The 23,615-nt window shown below is 38.4% G+C and overlaps 1 protein-coding gene and 1 long non-coding RNA gene across 2 annotated transcripts in view; one reads left to right on the top strand and one right to left on the bottom strand.

Annotated features, from left to right (window-relative positions):
• LOC122968765 overlaps positions 1-9,086 on the top strand; it is a 29,507-nt gene extending 20,421 nt beyond the window's left edge. Inside the window, exons 4-5 of the mRNA XM_044334230.1 lie at positions 6,315-7,298; positions 7,335-9,086. Coding sequence (XP_044190165.1) covers positions 6,315-7,298; positions 7,335-8,084 — 1,734 coding nt within the window. The 3' untranslated portion in view covers positions 8,085-9,086. The remainder of the gene's footprint in view (positions 1-6,314; positions 7,299-7,334) is intronic.
• On the bottom strand, positions 1,531-10,654 carry LOC122968766. The gene is made up of 3 exons (XR_006398882.1): positions 10,581-10,654; positions 1,931-1,973; positions 1,531-1,602 (listed from the first exon to the last, which is right to left on the bottom strand). It is a non-coding gene; the product is annotated as an uncharacterized LOC122968766 (long non-coding RNA).
• Positions 10,655-23,615: the final 12,961 nt, after the last annotated feature.

Raw genomic sequence — 23,615 nt, forward strand, 5'->3', positions numbered from 1 at the left:
AAACACTTGTGCACATTTGCTTATAAGCAGCCCAAAAAAGAATGTTCCAAATTTATTTTCTTTTAATGAAACAAATGCATGTTTGCAGTAAATATTTTTGGCAGAGCTGAGCGTGTCTGTGTTTCAGGAGGGTTGACATTCCCAGCATACCATTCTGCAGGACTTACTGTACATGTATGTATAGTCTGTACATGTATGTACAGTACAGTACAGTATGTACAGTACAGTATGTACGCAGAATTTCCCATAAATAGGCATTACTGGGGTGGCACACCCAGGTAGATTAAGACCCTCCCAGGTAGGTAAAAGAATTCAATTTTTCAATTTATTTATTTTTTTCTCAATCAAGACCCAACCAAACCCCCTGGCTTACCACATCATTCTGTGGGACACACTGGTATGGTAAGCATGTACTGCACATACGGTACTGCACATGTAGGAAGTGTAGGCTATAGGGTTTGAGCTGGATATGTGCTCCATAAAACTTAAACCACAAATAACACATGATATGGCACATAGTGATGCTGATTTTAGACCTGTGCAGTGATGCTGGCAGTAAAGTCCTAGAATAAAGATGTCTGTTCCAATTTTGTTCAGAAAAAACTGCTGATCAGATTTCCTTGCTGATTTGGATGAATTCTGATGATTTTGTTGACGGCTCCCTTTTTCTCAAGAACCACTATCAAGATAAAGGTATTATACTTACCATAAGTGATAAGTCTTAAGTCTTTTACAGCTATTTTTGCTTTCACGTCATATTTTTACAGTATTTGTACCTTTTTATGATGTAAAGATAATTTGTCAGGAACATGTATCCACTTTAAACCCCCACTGAATGATAAAAGTGTCTCCATTGGTGGAAGAAATCCTTGGATGTTTTACTTAAAATAAAATAATCAATATTGCAATGTAAAAGTAAAGTAAATATTTTAAATATTATCAGCTGAATTTACTTATATAAGTATTAAAAGTATTTCTTTTGCAGAAAATCAGCCGCTGTGACTGATATATAAACTATATCTTACAATAAAGTACATTATCAATACTGATGCCTCAACGTGTAAGCAATATTTTACTGTATTATTCCAAGAATGTATCAGGGCAGTGAATCTTCTGCGTGTGTGTGTTGGAGGGTGTTATTTTTAGTCAGGACAGCCCCTAAAACATCTAACAGCAGCTTAATGGCTCGCAGAGTGACAGTATATAGGAGAGCTTTCTGCAGCTTCTTTGCACAGATTAGTAAACAGAAGATCAGCACTATAAGGTACATCACCTCCACCTCTGCAGGGCTCAGGATGCCACAATTATTATAAAAAAAAGAGAAAAAATGTGGATATAACAATGATTCTTCAGAGGTTTATTTACCCTTTTCTCTCTGTTTGCAGGGAGTTTGAAGCAGTTTGAAGATGTCTAGTGACAGGAACCCTGAGGTGGTCGCCTGCGATGCCTCCATCATGAAGAACGTCTGGGAGATCAGAGAACGAGAGTATGGACAGAAGATGCAGCTGGAGCAGGAACGAGTGGAGAAGAGCGCTTTGACCTCGTAAGGACTGAAACTGTTTGTCTGTCTCTTCACAGGCTGTCTATAGGTCCTTAAAAAATCTATAAAAAGAAATACATGGTATTTATGGCGTTTAATTTCTAATAAAGATTTTTTTTGGCATTTTGCCTTGATGGGATAGTAACCAGTAGTACTAGTAGAGGACAGGAAATGTGGAGAGAGATCATGTTTTTATGTTGTCTGTGTCTCATACCCTGACACCAACATGATGCCGCAGCATAAACATTTTTATCATACTTTATTTATTTCAATCTACTATTTATATAGTGATTCAGAATGATTGAATATTTTCAGCAGCAGAGTACATTTTTATGATAGACCTAACACTTCCAATTAGACTGAACTTGATACTGACATTTATATATTTACCTGTGTTAAAAGATGAACCCAGATCTCTTTATATTGTCCTGTCCTGCAGAGATAAATACAAAGCAATCCAAATATTTAATTGCATGTGTGCAAATGTAAGCTAATGCAATTTATCACACTACATATTAAATTGGTCTTGAAAGGGTAAAAACCACCAACTACTAACTACTAATAATCTATATTAAAGTAATTCAACTATCTGATGACTGTCTTTGTGAGCTTGACTGATAAACTGTACAGATTGAATGCTGGATCTGGGTTTGGTCCACCCCTAATTTATGTAGACATGCAACAATTAAGGTAAGCAAGGTGCAGACTCAAATGAACAACTGAGAGGCAGGAGCAAAGTTTAGTCAACAGGCAGGCAATCAAAACAGGCAACCAAGTCAAAAGGGGAAAAATCCAGCATACAGGCAACAATCTGCTAGACAAGAAGGTAATGGCAGGTTCTGAAATGACAGAAGAGGTTATTGACTGATCTAACCTTCATCATATAAGAATGGAAATATCTCCACAATTGCTTTATTCTGCTAACAAATAACTGTCTTACACTCAAAGAATGTAAAAATTAAGGCATCCTGTGAGGAAAATTTGAACCATTAGCACACTTAAAGGTTAGCAGCTGACTGCGACACCAGAGCTCAGACAGTAGCTACATGTACTAAAATGGATTGTATGTCAATGCTCTTTAGGCACTTAAACAGATTTACTGGGAGGAGTAATGAATACCTGAACAAAGTGACACGAATAGTGTTTTTACAGTCGAAACTGAACACTGAGGGAGGGAGTTACTGCACACCAGAGAGCCAATACAAGGTTCCCTGCCAATTTTAAAAAGTTAAAATAAGTTTCCTCTCAGTGATATGAAGTTGAAAATATCAAATCACATATATTTTATGGTACATTTTAAATGAGAAGTTCATACTTTTATTTACATAAGTTTAAACTAGTACTTTTACATCTGCTTGAGTAAAATATCAGTACGGTAATATTACATCTACATGAGTAGTGGTATTACATTCTTCACAACATGGTCCAATAACCTAACAGCACAACAGTCCCTGTTTCCTGTATATAAACTGTAGTTTTATTGAGGGGCTGGCAGCTAGTATTTTTTCCCTGTGGAGTATCTGTGCATCACTCAGTCACATCATCTGATCCTGCACAGAGTTTCTCTACAGGTCTAAATCTTAACAGTACAGTCAGATATACTGCTATCCTTACACCTTTAGACTTCACAAAAAAATTGATATTGCAACATATTCCACTGCAATACATGATCGATATACTGGCGCCAAGTATTGCTACATTTTTTTAAACACAGGACCGCTCAGAATTGATTCAGCTACATTGGCTTACCACTACCAGCGCACCACTACCTTCCACCTCATTATGGAGGCACTGAACAGACTAGTGACACTGAGAAGGATGGCAATCATAGGTGACAACAATGATGAAATGCAAGCAAAATAATCAGCCATGAGCAACTGCTGTCAGACTGTACATGTCTGTGCTGCAAACATAGAGAGTCTGCTGGAGCTTTGACAGTCACTAGAAGCACATTCATGGCCCTTTTGTAAAAGTCTCTGTGTGGTACCTTTGTTGTAGCTCAGCTAACAGCTATACTATGAGACGCTCTATGGTGTGTGTATCTGTGGAGGAGTGTCAGTACATAGCTGTGACACTGCTGTTTATCATGTCAACGTTTAGCCTACCGTCATCATCACTCGTCAGCCCTGAATATATTATAAAGCTCTAGTTAACACAGTTAGGTATCTGCAGGTCATGTGTCATGTTTACTGCCACAGAAGCACAACGTTGTCTCTTTGTTGTCTCTTATCAGACTTGTTAATGCTCTCAGCAGCTCTGTGTGAGTGGCACAAACTACAGTTAGCAGTGTTCTGATATTTATACTTGGCGGCATTTCTTTACTGTGAAACTAATGTACTGTTAATAAACATCGTACATTATCTGACTAGTTCCTGCTCTTTGAAATATTTTTTCTTTTTTCTTCAGTTACAGATATCGTTATCATGGGAAAATATCGTGATAGTATTGTATTGTGATTTCATCTGTGATTCCCACCCCTACTTTACTGTACAGCTGTTACATCACACAACATCATGATATATGACGGTGTGACCAATAATAACAAATGAAAGCCAAGACTGAACCCAATATATTTTCCATTGGTGATGTGACCTTAAGATGAGATGATAATCACTTGGAGGTAGGTTCACAGTTTTTCATGTCTGTCTTAAAACACAGTCATTTGCCCATATAAACACTGAAAGAGGGTTTCCTCGCTGAATTCATTCCTCCATACCGACTATCAAACGATCCCCCATCACTTACTTTCAAAGTAAGTGATGGGGGCCTAAATCCACAGTGTGTCCTCACAGTCATTTTGTGGAAAAATGCATTTAAAAGTTTATCTGAAGCTTTCTGTCACTGTGTATTTTGTTTTGGAATTTTTTTTCTTCTCCCTCCTCTTTTAAGGAGGAGGGTGGGAAATGTTGATAGAAGAAAAACTTATGGATTTATGGAATACTGCAGGCAGATTTTCAAATATGAAATAGGATCCAAGATGTTTTTGTATGAATTCAGAATTACTCTAACATACTGTATAATTTAAGCCTGTACTGTAAATATAGTCATTATCTATCTTGATTTAATGTCATATTGATTATTATAATGTATCACTTGGTGACACACCTACCCACGTCATTTATGTATGTCACAAAAAATGTTGTCATCGCTACAGAGGTTATATAACATGGGTAAGGTGTACAAAATGCTATGATGATAATAATAGTAAAGTATTGAAAAAAAGTTTATCTGAAGGTAATATGAGGCTTAATCAGTCTGAGTTAGTCAAATCAGCTGGATATCTGCCACATTTAGTCTTTTTAGCATCAAATTCACTCTTTGTGTTTCCTCGGACAGTGTTTCCCTGTTGAACTGCGAAGTACAGTAAGTACAGTAACAAAAAGAGGGACTTTGACACAAAAAAGACTAACACTGAAAGATATCTAATTGAATGTTAGCTTCAGATAAACTTTTCAATGCATTTTTGCACAGAAGAAGGCTTGTGGACTTTGGCCCCAATCACTCAGTGATGTAAATGCATTATTAAAGGATATTTTAATGGCCAGTATGAACAGGAGGAATGATTATGGCAAGAAACCTATTTAAATTTTCATTTGGGCACCTGACTATTGTTTTAAGACAGACTTGAAAAATTGTGAACCTGTCCTTTAAGGAGAGAAGTGTTGTTATTACTGGAAGAATTAGGTCACCTTTAAATATTTACAGTTTTCCAGGAAGTTAAAGTGTCTGTTTCATTCCATCTTTAAAAGATTTCTATTTGCCATATTGTCCTTGTATGTAGTCATATTTTCTGCATGGCATTTTTTTTCCTTATATATACATTATATTTTTCCTATATATTTGCTTCCTCAGTATTAAGCAGGACTGGGAGGACCGTTTATCTGCCAGACTGGGAACCTACAAAAAAGTGGAGAGGAAAACTAAACCCGCTGAGACTCAGATGGAAAACTACAACCTCTTGAAGAGCAAGCAACCACAGATTCCTCCTGATCTTCCTCGTGGTGCAGGTTCAGCTCCACTGGGCAGGACAGGAAGCCAGAGCAGAGGCTTCTCCACTCCAGTCCCCAACTTCAAGGACAAAAAGGGGCAGGACAAGAAGTTTAACAGGCTACAATTGCTCATGTGCATCACCCAGACTCAACCTTCTGCTATGGCGTGGGGGAAGTCATGGAAGTACAACAAATCCTTGCCATCATCAGCAGAGGGCTCCACAGCTACAACAAACTGGGGCAAGTGCTGGATGTTTGCTACTCAGCAGCCCTACACTGAGGCAGGCAAGCCTTGGCCAAATGAGCCCAACATGGTGGATCCTCACAACCTTCATCTCTGGAAGAAACCTGACTACAGGGTGGTGGAATCACAAGAGCTAGACTTGTGTCTTCCCACTGAGGAGTGGCAGATGTCCTGGAGAAAGCCTGACAAAAAGAATAAGAAGGAGGATACATCTTCTGTAAATGGAGAGAATGTCCTCAAATCTGGATTATTTACCTTCTTGGTGGAGACTCAGCGCCACAATGAAGCCTTGTGCTCATCAGAGTGGAGCGAGTCATGGAGATCCACCAAGCCAGCAGATCAGCAGGATCATTCTACTGTTCCAGATGATGTGCTTATGAATGAGTCTATTGCTAGCAAGCAGGATAAGGATAAAGAGATAAGTTCAAAGTGGGAAGAATCTTGGAAGTTTATCAACCACCATGATTGCAACAAATCCAAGTCGCCACAAGTTCAAAAATATCATAGTCCAGAGTGGGCTAATGCATGGAGAGCAGCCATGGTGGTCTCCAACAACCACAAGAATTCTGATCTGTCTGTGAGGCAAGATCACAGTGATACCTATGATGATCGGAGCCCACAGAAAGAGTCAAATCTCCATAATGTCACGCTTGTGTCTCATGAGCAGAAATGCAGAGATCTGTACTTGCATCTCTGCAATGAATTTAAGGCTCTTGATGAGTGGAACGAGTCTTGGCAGGTGACCAAAAACAACTCAAAACCATGTGAAGAAATAGAGAAAGTCCTAAAGACATTACCATCAAAGATGGAGGCTCAGAAGGTGGAGGAAAACCTAAAAGAGCAATATTCAACATCAGAGAAGGCAGACCCATGCTATGAGCAACTAAAACATACTGTGATTTATCACCCAAAGAGAGAATTCACCCACTATAAGTTACTTCATGAGAAACACCTGGAAAATGTCCAGGATGCCCCAGAGTGGAGGGAATCCTGGAAGACACTGAAACATAGAATGAGGATGGAGAGGAGAAGAATGAGACCTGACCCTTCAAGGCCTTTTAGAGAGTCAGAGAAGGGAGGAGACATGAAGCCTGAGGCCTCAGAGTGGAAAGACTCATGGAAATTCACCTGTCAGCCCATGCATCAGGAGCCTGAACTTTGGGAGCAGGGTTGGTCAACCACACCCAAAATCAGAGCAGATCGGGTGAGGGACCAGAATCACTTTGCATCTGTAGAACTCCTTCAGAATGGGCAAATGGGGGAGCAGAGTTGGGGAGAATCCTGGAGGTTCTCAAGAAACCAGGAAAAATCAGAACATGGGCAGGGTAAAGCACAAACAGCAGCTTCGCACCATCCTGAAGCTTCACAGGCACATAAGAAGTACTTTAGGTCTCTTTCTGACTGGCAGGTAGCCTGGATGGTCTCAGAAACTGAGTTCCACCATGACAAACCCTCCCTAACCCAGTGGATGGAAGCCTGGAGGTTTGCCTTCCACACAGAGCACTGCACTGAGCAGGTGTCTAGGGAGAACTGTATGGAAATTAAGTCCCAGAGAGAGAAGATTTCCTCGCAAAGAGCCCAAGCTAAAATGAGCTGCTCTTTTGACAACCTGATCTTTAGGGAAAGATACCCTGAGAAAGAGTGGAGTGATTCATGGAGAGCTGGGCCACTTCTGAACCATCAACCAAGTCATTATGGACCATCAGAGAGCAGCACTGCTCCTCAGCAACATACCACTGTCAATGAGCATGGATCTAAGTGGGGAATGTCATTCAGGCTCGCCAACCCCATGCCCCATGTGGAACAACCCTGGGTGGAGTCCTCTCCCAGCCCATGTCACTATGCAATCACATGGTCAAGAGGAAAGAACATACAACATAACATCAACACCAACTTTAGCAACAACCCTATGACCTTAAAGCTTTGGGAAAAATCCCATCAGTTCCTGCAGGAGGCCAGTGCACATATCAAAGACAAAAGTAAGTCTAAGAATCCTGTTGACCCTAGGGTGATTATAACAAAAAAGACCAACACAAGAAGGCATTTGTACTCCAACATCGAGAAGGAGAAACAATCAGAGAGGACATGGGCAGGATGCCACTTGTTGGGTAAAACTCAACCACGTCCAAAGAAAGGCTCTGCCTCAGTAAAGAAGATTAACATAGAGGATGAAACCCAAGACAAGTTCTTTGAAGAGTGGGAAGAATCTTGGAGGTTTTCGGTCCAGCCTACTGGTCTGAAAAAGCAGATGACTATCAAGTCACTTTTAGGTTGGGATGAGTCATGGAAGTTCCTCCTTCCACCTTACTAGACTCTGAATCACCCCAAGGCCAAGCTGAGCACATACAAATCTGCCAACAAATAAAAAATTGTATGCTTTACTTCTTGTTGTTTTTCTTCTACTAAGTACCAGCATTCCCCATAGGTTGATAATTTAAATGGCACGGCCTGGTATGCAACAGTTATGAGTTGGCATAACAGCTTTGCGATTTTAATCTAACGTCTGATTTGGAAAGACCTTTTTTTCAGACAATATGCAACCCTGTTTCCTAAAATATCCTTTATATACTACTAAATGGTTTTGTCAAACAAATTGAGAAGTAAATGTAATTTCTTCTCAGATTATGTTAATTGGCAACATTTTTTCCAGTCCGAGAAGTGTGATATTGTTGCATCGTGCACTAGTTGTAGGGACTATTGATACCAGACTGGAGTTTGCACCCTGGGGTTTAGGCTACTTAAACACATTGGGAAAGATTGTGGTTTTGGCCAAATATTGAAAAAGTAAACATCCTGTCTAGTGCCTCAAGCCAGTTTTTAACCAAGACCATTATCTTTTCCAAACCTTAACCAAGCACTTTTAGCTGCCTAAAAAGAAACATAAAACTGAGAATCACCACTACGTTCACTCTTTTGTGTGTTAAATGTACATTCAAAATCATCATGTACATTTTGAGTGCTAATGTTCAATTTAACACTCAAAGGCAACCATCATCATTTGGAACATAATGAGTAAAGATATTCCTCTGAGTTTAAAGGTTTAAAAGAGTGCTACGATACTCTTACATCACACTCTGACTGCTGTAAGATTTGTAATAATCAGAATTGTTACTGATGATCTAAGGAAAACAAAACAAAAAAATAAGATGAGACTGTTTGAAGAGGGCAACTGTATGTTGAGGTTTGAACTGTGATGTTGAAAAGTTTGGGAATTTTAGTAGAAAATGGGAGGACCAATGGAAGTACAGTCTTGTGTTAATGAAAGTGAGTTTAATCCCATTTGCTGTATTTTGATTAAAGGGTATTAAACATTTGCATGTGTAGTGTGTACTTCTTCACTCTACTAGCAAAATACAGTCATGTCAGAATATTATTGATTAAAAAAACAAACAAATAAAAACGGACATGTATTAATGCAAATGATTTTCATAATCTTACTTAAACATACCTAAAAAAAATAACATTGAATATTCATAACTAAATTAATAACACTGAAAGTTAAAGTTTGGAAAAAACATCCTTAGTTATTATTTATTAAGAGTGTAAGAATGAGAACTCAGCAAATCTGCTTAATCAGGATTGGGTGGGTGTGGTTTGAGATTTGATTGGCAGCCTCAGTAATTAATCCAACAACTGCCATGTTTTGATTCAAATGTAACTGATTGGTGAGCTCCACCCACTCACAAACGGTGAGAAACACAATGACAAAAACACATACAGAAATCTCTCATGTGAAACTATAAAACCAGAAAATTGTGTTTTCATGTAAGACATAATGGGTCATAGTAAGAAGCTGATTGAGAAAACAGGCTTTTAGATCCTTTAAACAAAGAAATACACAAACATTTTTGTGTGTATGTGATGTTGAACGAGGCTCATATTTGCTGCAACATGACATCATCCAGCCAGGTTCTGTGCTGGCCAATCACACATGAAAGCCCACATTTCTGGTAGATTGTAATGTGAACACTGTTTTTCTACTGTTTACCATGCAATCATCATAACAAAAGATTAAAGTCCCCATTCACTCAAAAATATGTTTTTCTTCTTGTTCTAACAGTTGGATGTTTGAGCTTCATTGTGCAGAATGATGTGTGTGCAGAGTTTGACACTAGAGGGCTGTTTTCACATTTATCTGCTGAGAGTGGACATCTTTTCTGAGCTCATCAAAAATCTGATTTTAATGTGTCTCCAGTGCACATACAGAGAATGGACTTTACAATGAAGTAGGAGACATGTGCGCAGCAGTTCAACTTTTAAATGAAACATACAGTATTTACATATTCATAGATTCTGAAATGTTTGAGGGAGAAGGAGAAGATGCCATTTTAAGGATTTTAACCTGGCAATTATACTTTACAAAAAAAAATAAAAACCATATCACGCACATTATTGTGTGTATAAGAATATTACAAAAACTGTTGTGCAGTTTTTTTGGTGAGTCTTTAAACCTCTCTGTCACTTCGATCGTTTTAACATGCATTGTTTTCAGTCTTATTCTCTGCCAATAGTTGTACCACTCCCCTACCATGTATAGGGTTTTTTTTCCATTCTTTTTTGTGAGACAGCCTTGAGAAAGGTGGAAACTACATAATTTCCTGTTTTTTCCCCAGGATTTCATACTTTGATTTCAATTTTTACAGTACACCTGGGCAGGTTTGAGGGCACACTGCTGTGTCATAGCATAGTCACTGGTATACAGGTCAGTTATAAGAACTTTTCTGTCTGCAGCTTCACCACAGAGAGACATTGAAAACTGAGAAACTGGAAAATCAACATGGAAACAGACATTTGGAACAATGCTTACCAACAGGTAATATGTAGGAACAACTTCAAACCACAGCAAATAAAACTCTTCTCCTGATGTTCCTGACAGGTGATTCGCAGAGGAGAGAGGCTCATTGGGGACACTCAGTGGTCAGATTTGGTATGACATGAGTCCATAGAAAATTACACAGTAACACGGACTATGTCCCAGTTCAGGACCTGGATCCTGTGAAGGAAGTAAGATAGTGGACTCTATGACAGTACTGTGCCATCTGACGCCAAGATCTATAGAGCTATATTAAAGCTGACTCACATGCACAGTCTCAGGTTCATGTCGGAGTGTGTGTCATATATGAACAGTGGAAGAGAAACAGGAGAATTGATACAAACATGGAGAGGGATACAAGAAACGTTGCCAATACTGGATACACGTACTTGAATGTAATGTCAATGTTACAATCACTCTGGCGACTTACAACTTGGCCTTTAGAGGACATAGGGAGATCCTTGGACAGCCCAACAGTGGGAACTTTCTCATATAATACAAGTCTTAGCATGTTACGATCTGGTTCTGAAAGACATTGTTGGGCGACCACAAGGTTCTGTTAAATACTTGAGTTCAGCTTTTCAAAACAAGATAATTTTCATAATGGCAAAGCAGGTGCAGTACAACATTCAAAGAAAAATAAACAATGCTGGACTTTTGCTTGAGAAAAGATTTAAATTTCTAGTGATTTTCAACACAGCTCAAGATCCTAGACATGAAATCAACAACAAGGTGAAATTTAAACTCTGTATTGCAGACATAGCACATGAGCTCCCCAGAACTGGACAGCTGTGTTGCCATGACAACAGAGAACAGTAGAGGGCAACATAGACCAGCATCACTTTCAACATGACACACCTCACTGACAGCCTTCATCATCATCATCATCATCATCATCATCATCATCGTCAACATCATCATCATCATCATCATCACTGTTATACCTTTTTATGACAAATTCATCTATGCCACTTTTGTTTGACAGCTTCAAATAAACAACTGAGTCACTCTCTTCTTTTATTTTGATCATTTGCAAGCAGCTTTACTTTTATCAGCTGCATTCAATCAAACACTAAACTGCTGTAGAGAACACAAACATATAAACATTAAAAGTTTAAAGAGGAGCCCATTTATAATGTGAAATATTATATGAGTGAAGGATTAAGTGTGGTTTCTGTGTGTTAACCCAGCTGGTGCAGTGTTGACAGATGTACTGACTGCAGCAGGAAATCAGGTTTCATCCATGACTCACTCTGCTCTCTGTTTATGCTTCTTCATTAGGATGGAATCCTAATTTGGAGAGATAGAAAGCTGCCTGTGACTGTGAATGAATATGACGATATGACAGAGGGTGGGGTGTTAAAAGGGATCAACGGTAAGTCTTTACAATAAGGTACACAAACTTTTGAGTAGTTACCGATTTACCCATTTTGTGTCCCTCAAGTAAAGAGGTGCATCATACTGAGTGGTTACTCATATTGAGTGGTTGGTCATATTGATGTGATGTGTCACCAATGATACCTATACTTTGGATTACTTGTGTCTTTGTCTGTCCAGTTACACATCACAATTGCTGTTGTGTAGTAATCATTTAGTAGCCAAGTAGTCCCAATTTTAGTCAGCTCACATTTAACAGAATTTAATTGCATTGTTAATGGTGAGGACAGGTAGGTTCCTTTTTATTTTATAAGGTTATACACTAATTAACATAAGGGGTGGACTCAAATGAGATGTTTTGGTAAACTAATCATGAGGTAATGATGGATTACCAGTAATAACAGTGTCCATAAAGGTGAAATGGTAAATACTGGAAGGATCAGTCATGGATTAATGATGAATTATAATAGTTATTTGTCAGTAAGGATGATGCACCTCATATTGGAAGACACAAACTTGGTAACTGATGGACAGGTAATCATGAATAATAACAACAACAACTACAATAATATAATTGCTCCATCATTATTACAAAAGACTAATCTGCATATTCTCAATATAAAATGATTTTTTTTTTTAACTTAAACCAACCATTACACAGTGCTGATTCAGGGAACTGCTGAGCCTTTTTTAGAAAAGTGAAACTATATACTTGTGAGCTGTTTTTAAAGAATTACATCTTCAGTAGGAATCAATGAGCTTGAGGCTGTGTGCCACAGACTGGGCAGACCGCCCAGGTTTTAGTCTTTTCTTGGAATTTGTTGACAATGACAAAAATATGGATTATTGCCTTGCCTTATCATCTAAGGTTTTCACATTCAGTTCAACAGTTGTGCATACTCAATCAGACTTTATTTGAAGCTTATTTAGCGAAGTTTTAGGAGCAGAACCACACCTCAACTGCTCCACTTCCAGCATTCCTATAAATACTCACCTAACCCCCCTCCCCCCTCCTCCTCTGTCACTCTCATATTCTACGCCCCTCCCCTCCACCCTATTTCTCTCTTCTTGTTACTTCCTGATTCTTCCTGTCCTTCCTCCCCTTTGTAGGGTCCTGAGGTGGTCTGTCATTGCCCAGGTGATGCAATGGATTCCCTATAAGCTTCCCCACAGTCAGCAAGTGGAAGAACTACACAGATCAATTGTTTTTCTTAATAGATCATTTAAATGCATCTTGTAAATGATGTGGTCCTTGCTAGTGAATTTCAAGTTAAACACAGTTAAGTAGCTCTCTGTCACTGGTCTCACAGTTGGCTCAGAGTGGTTGCTTGTTGTAAAAATAGGGGTGAAGTCTGGTTGAGACCCGCTTGGTGTGCAGCTCTAGTCGACCTGCCACAATCCTCTGTCATCAGCAGCAGTACCAGAGGATCCTGTTACAGGTGAAGAGGCATCCTGCTGCTGTGTGACCTCACAGAAAAATGACCCATGAACAGCAGCAGTAACATATCATCCACTTCAGTATGTATAATGTCCTCATATAAAACTACTTCTCCAAGTAAATGATCCATCGTCCATTGTTGCCTTTTAAATTCCTAACACTACATCTGTTTAGTGTACAAAAAGAAACCAAGAGCTATGAATGTGAAGTCACATGGTCTGAAAGGTAACTCTATGTGTGGTATCATCCTGTATCATCAATCCCACATGGAAGTGCCAGGGAAAATCCAAACACAGTTTATTCTGCTGAGTCATCCTGCTCTTCTCTGAGCCTTGTGGCTGTATTTATCATCTCTGTCAGTCAAGAAGAGCTCATAAATACAAGCCTTATTAGTCTAGACCACAGCTGGACCTCATCTGTGATTAATAATGATGAGCAGTTAGAAACAGGATGGAAATGAGACATCCTGTACTACAGTGTGATGGGGAATTGGTTGCAAAATAAAGATTGTAATGTCTACTCGAAGGAAAATTCCATTGTAGTTATTTTCTTAGTTGAAATCGGGGAACAGAGTGACATTACTTAACATTGTCAGACAGTTCAGACAGGTTGTAAACAAGTCCACAGTACAGTTGCTGGATTGCAGCATACAAAAGGAAAAGAAGTGGTCCACATACTGAATATCGCAGTTGCTTTAAAGACATTTATTGATGCAACTTTTTAACCTTCAAGGTCTTCAGGAAAACACATAAACAACATGAATGTCAAGATATTTCGTTAAAAAAAAAAACTATCAAGTCATGGTGGAAAAGTCAGACAATCACCAAATTCATACAGTGAGTCCTCCAAGGACCTTGAACAATTGTAATAAATTTAATGGCAATTTTAGAAAATTAAAGTGTTACAATAAGTATTCATGAATAAATTACCTTATGAAGGAGGTCTCCACACCAGGTCTCAAAAGGGAGTCTCCAAGATCATAGACGACTGTGCTGTATACTGAGCTAAAACTTTATCATTGCCTCATTGCAGACAGACCTCTACCTATTTATACACCCATAAAATAGAGACAGCACAGCATGTAATGTGTAGGGATGAGCTTCAAAGGCAATTATTTCTGTGCACTTTTCATTTATGTGTCTGTTGAGTTTCAAAAAAGCCTTAAAATGGAAAATAATTAAGGATTATGATGCAAAATGATAAAGATGTAAAATAATTAGGGATTACAATTTCGAGTAAATTTTCTTTTTTTCTTTATTTCATACTGCTGATACTCTGGGTTATCTTATGGATAGGATAGGCAAAAATAAGTCTTGGCTTCAGCCTATTCCTTTTTCGGTCATTGATTCCGAATCATGTAGCAGGTGGATGTGACTCCCCTCATTGAGACCTGTTGATAGATGTAACAACGGAGCAGATGAGAGAGACTGAGATAGCGATGTAACCGACCTATGTGCTGGTATTTGACATGAGTTTGTTTTTCTTCCCAAAAACAAAATACTCGTATGAAACAAATATTCTTAAAAAAACAATATTTGTGGGGTTATAAAATACTAATAATGTATTTGTATTCAGGCACACCCCTAGTGTGTATATCTAAAAAGTTTCTCCAAATCGCAACCCCGGAGAGAATTTTTGATTGACAACTGATGGTGTGGTCAGCCCGTTTGAAATAAGCTGTGATGGGGTTGCGAACCAAAATGCATCACTAAAAGTCATGTGAGAATGATCACTCTGTTCATTGGTTAGATGTGATGGGGCAGGAGTGAGAAGTTCCTGAAGAAGATCCAATCTGCCTTGTAGTGGGTCAGATCAAGGTTGGAACACATTCTCACCACAAATGAACTCCTCCAGAAAACATTTCAGAGAGGACTGAGAACACTTCTTAGTCTGGGTCCGGTTGCTTTGGTCTTCATCCGAATATAATTGCTGCCCAAACAAATTGTAACAAGGATGAAAACCAACTGGAGTCTGATTCAACTGGACTAATAATGCAGGTTTGAAAACACCCTCACTGAAATGCAGCCTGGGAGTCTTTGAGTTGTAGTTGACTTCTGTCCATCAGCTTTTTCCCATACAGGGTAAAGAACCAGATAATATATATTCCATTATATTTATTAATGTTATCTTTTGTACTGATGATACAACCAGGAGAGTTTCATGTCCATCAAAGCCTTGAAGTGCTCCAACTGTTACCTCACACTGTCTATGAGAAAATGAACCTGCAGGAATCTTGCACTCCCACAGATCTATACTGAGACATGCTTCACACTGATTGGCTGGTTGCCAGGTGGAGCAAGTATTGTCTGGAGGCGGAGCTTCTACTTGGATCCTTGTCAAAGTAATGCATGTCACTGCTGTCTGTCAGCATGCAGGATGACTCTGGTTAGCTCACAGCAATGGTTTCTGATTGGCTCACTTATGCTTACAGATGCCTTGTTTATTGTTGCACCTGTTGAATAAAGATTAATTTCACTTCTGTGATTTCATTCATTTCACGTCACTTCTCTGCATTTCCAGGCTGCCGGCGGCTCTCCTCGTGTTTGCCGTTGCCTCACCCCAAAACTAAATTTAGAGCTGCAGCTCTGGATCTGTTAACGTGTGAAGTAAAAATAGCAAGAAGGAAGCCTGCGCACAACAGAGTAATATGCAAGACAAACTGAGCGCACGCTGGTTAAAGTTTACTGCAGAAACTGACTGAAGACAGACAGACAGACAGAGAGATAGACGGGTTGAGAGACAGACAGGCACCTACGTAGCTACTGTAAAGATTAGAGACAGACAGGCTCAGATAGAGACAGACAGATAGTGGACACATAACTTAATGTAAAGTGTTATTTGATACAGCAGGGGATGTAAACAGACACTGAGAGAGACAGATAGACATCAGGTAAGTCATGATTGCTTTTAATGGCACCTGGAGTTGTGAACAATTCTAATTTAAGAATTTTTGTTTTTAATCACATTTCTTATAAGAGCGTGGGAGTTGTTTATTCAGTTTTAGAGGAGCTAGGCTAGCAGTCTTACTGCTAGAACTAGCACAGTGGAAAAGCAGACAACTTAAATTCAAATTCATATTTGCTTTATCGGCATGAATGTCACAACAACAATATTGCCAAAGAATCAAGAGTCAATGAAACAGAATAACATTAACATAACATTAAGATTGATATATATTAAAAATTATGTATAGTATATATTTATATATAAATACATACACAGGATATACTGTGTATGTATTTGTGTGTGTGTGTGTTTGTGTGTGTGTGTGTGTGTGTGTGTGTGTGTGTGTGTGTGTTTCTAGGTCATTCACTGGCCCTCAGGTTGTTGCTACATACTGGGCAGGAAGATATGTCCTGTCTCCTTCTCCAAGGAGTATTTTTAATTTTAAGAGGTCATTAAGCTCTTTGAAATCCGAAATTACAGAGTTGAACTTGTTAAAGTAAAATGTTCCTTATTTCACTTGTAGGAGGAAATGCATCTCTGTCTCAGCCTCACCTGTAGAACAGTGACCACATATTCTGTTTTCTGTTGGTTTCCATGATTTTTTGTGTCGTCCTTTTTTGATTGCCAGTTTGTGGTCACTGAGCCTGTGCGTGGTTAGGATCTGTCGCTGCTTTCTATTTCTGACAGTAGAGAAATTTTCTGCCAATTCATAATCTCTTTTTAGGGCCATATAACATTCTAATCTACTTGTTCTAATGTACTTGTTCTTGTATCTAATGTTCCTGATAGGTTTCTTTACATTGCGTTATAATTTGGTTTACTCTGATTGCTGTTTGGAAAGCAGTGTTGGTGTGAGACTGGTCAGGTGTGTCTGAGAGGGCGCAGTTAGTCTCAGCATCAACTGACATAGGGGACTCTTTTTTCTTTTCTTTTCTTTAACTGTCCTAGAATTTCAAATTTTAGTAAATAAACACATTAACTGCTTCTAATAGCAAAGGGAAAATTAGTTTGTTAGTTTGTGTTTCTCTGTTCTTTTACCTCTGTTTTGGTTTTACACACAAAGCAAAGTCAATTTCTGTGATTTAAATCTTATCCTCGATGTAAAATTTCTGAATGCAAAAATGATTATAAATGATTATGAGTGAATCTAACTGCAACTCAATAAAGACAGTAGCTATACTTCTCTCCAAAATGTGACATTTTCTTTATTCATGCAATCATTTCCCATATTCATTCCAATTTTGAAAGTCACATTTAATGATCCTCTAGTACATATTGAAAAGTTTTAATTTCTTCATCACAGTTCTTTATATTCACAGAAGTTTCTGAATTTTCCTTTGCTGCTGGCCCAGCAAAGCTTCCACCAATTTTGAAATGCTGCTGATGTCTCTAATACTGAAGGCGCAGCCCAAACACAATTAATTAAAAATACTATCATGTACTTACTTTATTAATCATGTTTTGGTCCTCAGACCTTCAAATGTTTATCATTATGAAGTGATGTGATCTACAGTGTGCATTTTTTGGTCCTTTCACAGTCACAGTTTACCTGCCCACAAGATCTTCTGAAGTGCAAGAACTTTGTCTGCTACTTTGTAACTGTTTCTATAAAATAACGCTGATTCAAACACCCCCGTCAATGGTGATTTTTTATGGTGTATAATGGTGTATGGTGGATGTACCTTTTCCCTCGTCATTATTTTCACAGAGGCCGGTAGCAGTGCTAGGAGTAGTTATTATTTCTGTACGCCAACTTACAACAACCTGTGTAGCTGCATCCATCTCAACCACATTTTGTTGCCATTTTTATGTCGCAATGTTTCTTGCTGTGGTACAGGGAGATGGCATCTTCAGTCTTACACACCAGACCAGATACAGAAATCTGAAATCACGCTACATCGCTAGCTGTCATTGTGCTAAGCTAAGCTACTCATATATTGGATCTCTCTACTGGACACAATCTGGGCTTTAACTTTTTCACTTTTATGAAAGGAATGCTCAACTGACTTCCTCAGAAAATGATGAGAGGATAGATGTCAATTTCATGTCTGTGTGTCCAGTACAGAGATCCAGGATGTGATTAGTATAGCTTCACTCAAGGACTGGAAGCAGGGGCAAACTGCTAGCTGAGCTCTGCTAGTCAACTCTAAAGTGTTTTAATTTACATGTTGAATCTACAACTACAACCAACGATTATTTTCATTACCAATTGATCTGTTTATTTCTTTCTCAATTAATTGATTAGTTGTTTGGTCCATAAAATATCAGAAAATGGTGAAAAATGTCGATCACTGTTTCCCAAAGCCCAACGTGACGTCCTCAAATGTCTTGTTTTGTTTACAACAGACCACAACCTAAAGATATTCAGTTTACTGTTACAGAGGACTAAATGAACCAGAAAATAATCACATTTGTGAAAACTGGAATCAGAGAATTTGGACATTTAGTTGGCGAACCGATTAATCATTTAATCGTTGCAGCTCTAAACTTGTGTGCTTTTAAAAGATTGTGTATCATAGGAGCAGAGACTATTTGCGTGTTTTAACTCATTTCGGACCTCTGTGTATGGTTTTAAAAAACATGTATGATGAAGTCACTGAAATTGGATTCTCAGTAGTTTTCATTGGGGACCTCAGGGAGGTGATGGAGAAGGTCTGAGCTCATTTCCTAATTTTAAGTCATCGTTACTTGGATAAGTCAGCTTCATTTGTCAACACAGACACTGCTAAGCCCCAGAGCCCAGCCTCCAGACAGAGAGGAATTTAAGTGTGACCTCTATTTCTGTAAGACCTCTGACTAAAGTGGCTTGTGTATATTAACATATTCACATGGGGAAAAATACAGGTGATTTTTGTATATTCAGCCCATTAACTATAGTCCAAATCCTCCATCAATTTTTAAATTAATTTCCATTGATTTCAGTTCATTACTATAACAATCAATTGGCAGAGACAAATAATCACACAGTCAGTGTTTAGTCATGTTTATGTGGTATCTTCTTTGAGAGCAGAAAGTGTTTGTTGGTGTGTTTGAAGGCACTCTGACATCTGAGATTTCAAAACCAGCTGAGAAACAAATCCACATGATCATTTTCATCCATGTTTGTTTTTGAAAGTTAAATAATAATTGATATAATTTTTAAATGACAGTGTGCAATATGTTGTGTGTGGCTCATAGTGATGGACCTACAGAGAATAATCAGCAATCTGCAGCTCCCCTCAGTTTTAAGGAGCTTTATAATGAGTTTCAGCTCATTGTTTAGCTGTCTGGCTGCAACTTCACTGTTTTGGTTCACACTCAACACACTTTTCTGTGAAAAAGCTCTAAAAACCCACTGCACACTACCTGCTCAGTACAAAATGGCAAAATGGACACAGTTAGCTGTAGACTAGCTGGTGAACATAGTGGAGCATTTAGCAGCTAAAGAGCCAGATATTTCCCTCAGGAGTTGGTAGAGAGCAAAAACAGCTAAAAGAGAGTGAATATTGGACTTATATTCACCAGGTGGACAGAAACACAACTCAAAGTTAATGTTAATGTTGGTCCGTAACTTCTGGATGTGGAAATAAGCAACTGTTTGCTAACAAGTTCAGCATATCAGCTTAAAATGTGATGATGTGTCAGTGTTGTGTTCACTACTTGTTTTCTACTGCTTCCAAGTGGCCAAAAAATCAATTAATGCAGGTTATAATAATGATGAATTCCTCAATTTAAAATTTTAGACCCACCAACAGAATCTTTACAGAGCAGTGGTGTGTTCTTGCTTGTTTGTGCTTTTGATTTCTGTGTATAGTATGTTTGATGTTTAGCAGATAGGACATCCTGTTTGTTATCTCTTAAGACTAAGCCAAGCAGTCAGAGGACTTAATTTGAATATTGGGTGTTTTTCCAGGACTGTGAATATGTTGATTCCTTTCAAAGAATTTCTCTTTTACTGGATATTTTCACTGCAGAGAGGGAAACAGGGAATATATATAATCCCAATATATTTAATCCAAAGTGAACTCACTTTCTTTATAAACAATGTTAAAAATCCTACAGATGTCTGTATACTTTGTTCAGTTTAATTACAGTTAAGAAGTAGAAACAGTGTTCATATCTGCTTTTATTGTGGTCAGTGTTCAGTTACTGCTGCATGGTAATGCAGTTGCAAATGCAGGCAAATTTAAAAGGCCTGCCCTGAATTAACATGCAATATTGATATAAATTTTACATGAATAAAAGCAGATTGGGCTACAACAAATGATCATATTCCTTATCAATTAATGTATAAACAATTTGAAAAATGCCCATCAGAAACTGAAGTCTTCAAATGTCTTGTTTGGTGGAACCAACTGTCCAAAACCCAGATATATTAAATTTACATTTGTAAGTTTAAGTTTATAAAAACAGAGTAAAGCTACAAATGAGTAAAGCTACAGTTGATGGAAGCAGACAGTGTTGTGAATGAATGACTTAAATTATTATCAAAGTTGTTGCCAATTAATTTAACTTTGTCGACTAATCAGTTAATTGACTCATTGTTTCAGAACTTGTGATGGATTACTTAAAGTAGCAATAATTGATATTTTTATAATAACATTGTATTAAATGACAATGTGTAATGTCAGAGGTGTGGCTCGTAGTGATGAACCTACAGAGCCACCGGCTGTAGGACAGATGGTTTATAGTTAGCGACTAGCTGGTGAACATAGCTGTGGCATTTAGCTGCAATTCCAGAGTTTCCTCACCAGTTCATGAACACAACACACACAACCATAGAGAGATTTAAGTTAGCTGGATACACTATAGAAAGGCAACTTCACACCCTGAGTGACAGGTTTGTTGTTATGTCTGTCATTTATTGTTTGTTTGTTTGTTTGTGTGTGCTTCCTAGGCAACAGGATGTTGTCAAAGAAGGAGGAGCGGAGGACTTTCGGCAACGGGAGGCTCAGAGACCAATGGGAGCAGAGAGCTCAGAGCGTGGCAGACCAGTGCAAAAAGGAGGAGGCACGGAAGGAGAAAAGTTCTCTTAAGTTGTGAGAATAAACAATGTTTTTAGTTGTTTTTGTGTTCATCACAGTGAGGAAAACCTGAGCATGTCTTCGATGGCCACTAAATGCTGGCTCCAAGTAACTCCCAATCAAAAAGCGTCAACTTCTCCCTAGAAATATTAAGTCAATCATTTTTATTCATTATGGTCTCAATTGTTACATTCAGGTCCTCTTATAAAAGATGGCGTTGAACATAAGCAGCAACTCTTGGCTTAAAACTTGCAAACCAATGGGTGACATCACATCTCACTACATCCATCTTTATATACAGTCTGTGGTCAGGTCTCAGAGCCAAGTGAACCTATGAAGACCTCAACCTGCATCTGCTTACAGATTAACCCTCATAGAATAGCAGATTTATTTGAACCACATGAAATAAAGTCCAACCTTAACCTCAACAAAACTGCTACCTTACAAAGTATGTTAATGCCTGAAATCATCTTCTCCGGCAGAGTACTCCTACATACCAGACAAGCTCCGACAATGCAAATCTTTAAAAAAAAAATACAATTAAACCCAACTAGTGCTAACCTGATTACTCAAACTAATCAGCTGGTTTGTGGAACTTGTTGAGGGGAACCCTGATAAGTGAATTTCAGCACAAAAAAGTCAAAGCACATTTGCATGCTAACTGTCCAGACTGCTGCAAACTATTCTGATTCAGTGTTATTGTCCATTATATAATGCCATGACAATGTTCTCTGACATGGACTAGTATCTCATGATCATGAATAGGTATTTGATAATTAGAAGGTCCGTATCTGTGAATTACCAGAAAAATATACAGAAAAACTGGTCTGGCCTGATAAAGTGGACACTTATTCTGACTGAATATCTGGATTGATTTTATATAAAATGATTTTGTTTGTTTTTGTATGTGCAGACTTTTCTCAAAGTGGAATTATCATTGGTTGCTGGTCAAAGGAGAGAAGGCAAAAGAAGACGCACTCACTGGCAAAGATGAGGCAGAAAAACCCAAGCCAAAAATTAGATTCAAAATTGTCCCTCCTCCTCCCAAACCCAAACCTAAGCCTCCACCTCCGCCTCCTCCCAGGAGGACAGCTTCACCCAAACCTGTGATAACAAGACGCAAAGTAGAAGTGGATGTATTCCGGATATATTGGAGAGAGTCCTGGATGAGTCTGAAGCCTCCAAAGTATCTTTTCCTGAGGGCCAAAGAACCAAAGGCTGAAATCGTGGGATTCCCAATTATAGAGCTGACTAACAGCAGGGAGTACAAACCAAAGGGATACGAATTGGAGACTGAATGGATATGTTCTACTGATGAATGGAGTCAGTCCTGGAAACAGGTAGACTGACACAAACTGATGGCTTTACATTAAAATAGACTAAAACCATTGCTCCATTTTCAGATAGTTCCAGCCATGGTTTATCCATCGTGTTTTATCCATCCAGTGGCTACCAGTGGTGATCTTAGTGTATATATTATCATGGTGGGAAGAATTTCAAGTCTCCAACTACCGCTCCCATGACCACTATGATCACCTGGGGTTAATGTTGTCTTCTTATAAACCTACTGTACTTTTTTTAGTAAATGCTACATATGTGCACCAACAGATATCAGGAAGTGAAACTTCAGAACAGTAATAACCATTTCGGATATGCAAAGTAAGATGCTTATTCCAAATATGCTTTTTAATGATGTTCCATCATGCATTACTTTTTGAGACAATAATGCCCTTCAGTACAAAGAGATCAATCAATATTTTGTAAATCATATTTTTTATTTATCATTCTTGTTTCCAGGTGAAGGATCCAGCCATGCCAGAGCCCTTTGAGGAGAAACAGATCCAGTGGGAGATTTTGTTCGACAGAGAACTGCTTTCCAGAACTGAAATAGGTGAATATCGTCTTCCTACCTGGGCTGGCACCTGGAAGATTATGAACTTTGCTTTCAGACAGCAGAAAGAGAAATGGGATTGTATTTGGCCTGATTACCAACCAAACATCAGCAACAAGTTTGACAAAGTACAGCAACTAATGGAGCAGGTGGGGATCATCATCGACATCATTATAGTTATTTACTTATATTCTGTTTTTCATTCTCACTGTAAATAGTGCACATTATTAGGGTTAGGGTTATTCCAGGTCAATTGTTGGATCTTTTTTATATTTTGAGTCACCGGGACACACAATTTTTTCCCCATCATCCCCTTTTCAAATTCTATGTTTTCGATGTCAAACAGGACGAACCCTCAGGTTGGGAGGAATCAT

Source organism: Thunnus albacares, chromosome 18 (assembly GCF_914725855.1).
Source record: "Thunnus albacares chromosome 18, fThuAlb1.1, whole genome shotgun sequence".
NCBI lineage: Eukaryota > Metazoa > Chordata > Actinopteri > Scombriformes > Scombridae > Thunnus > Thunnus albacares.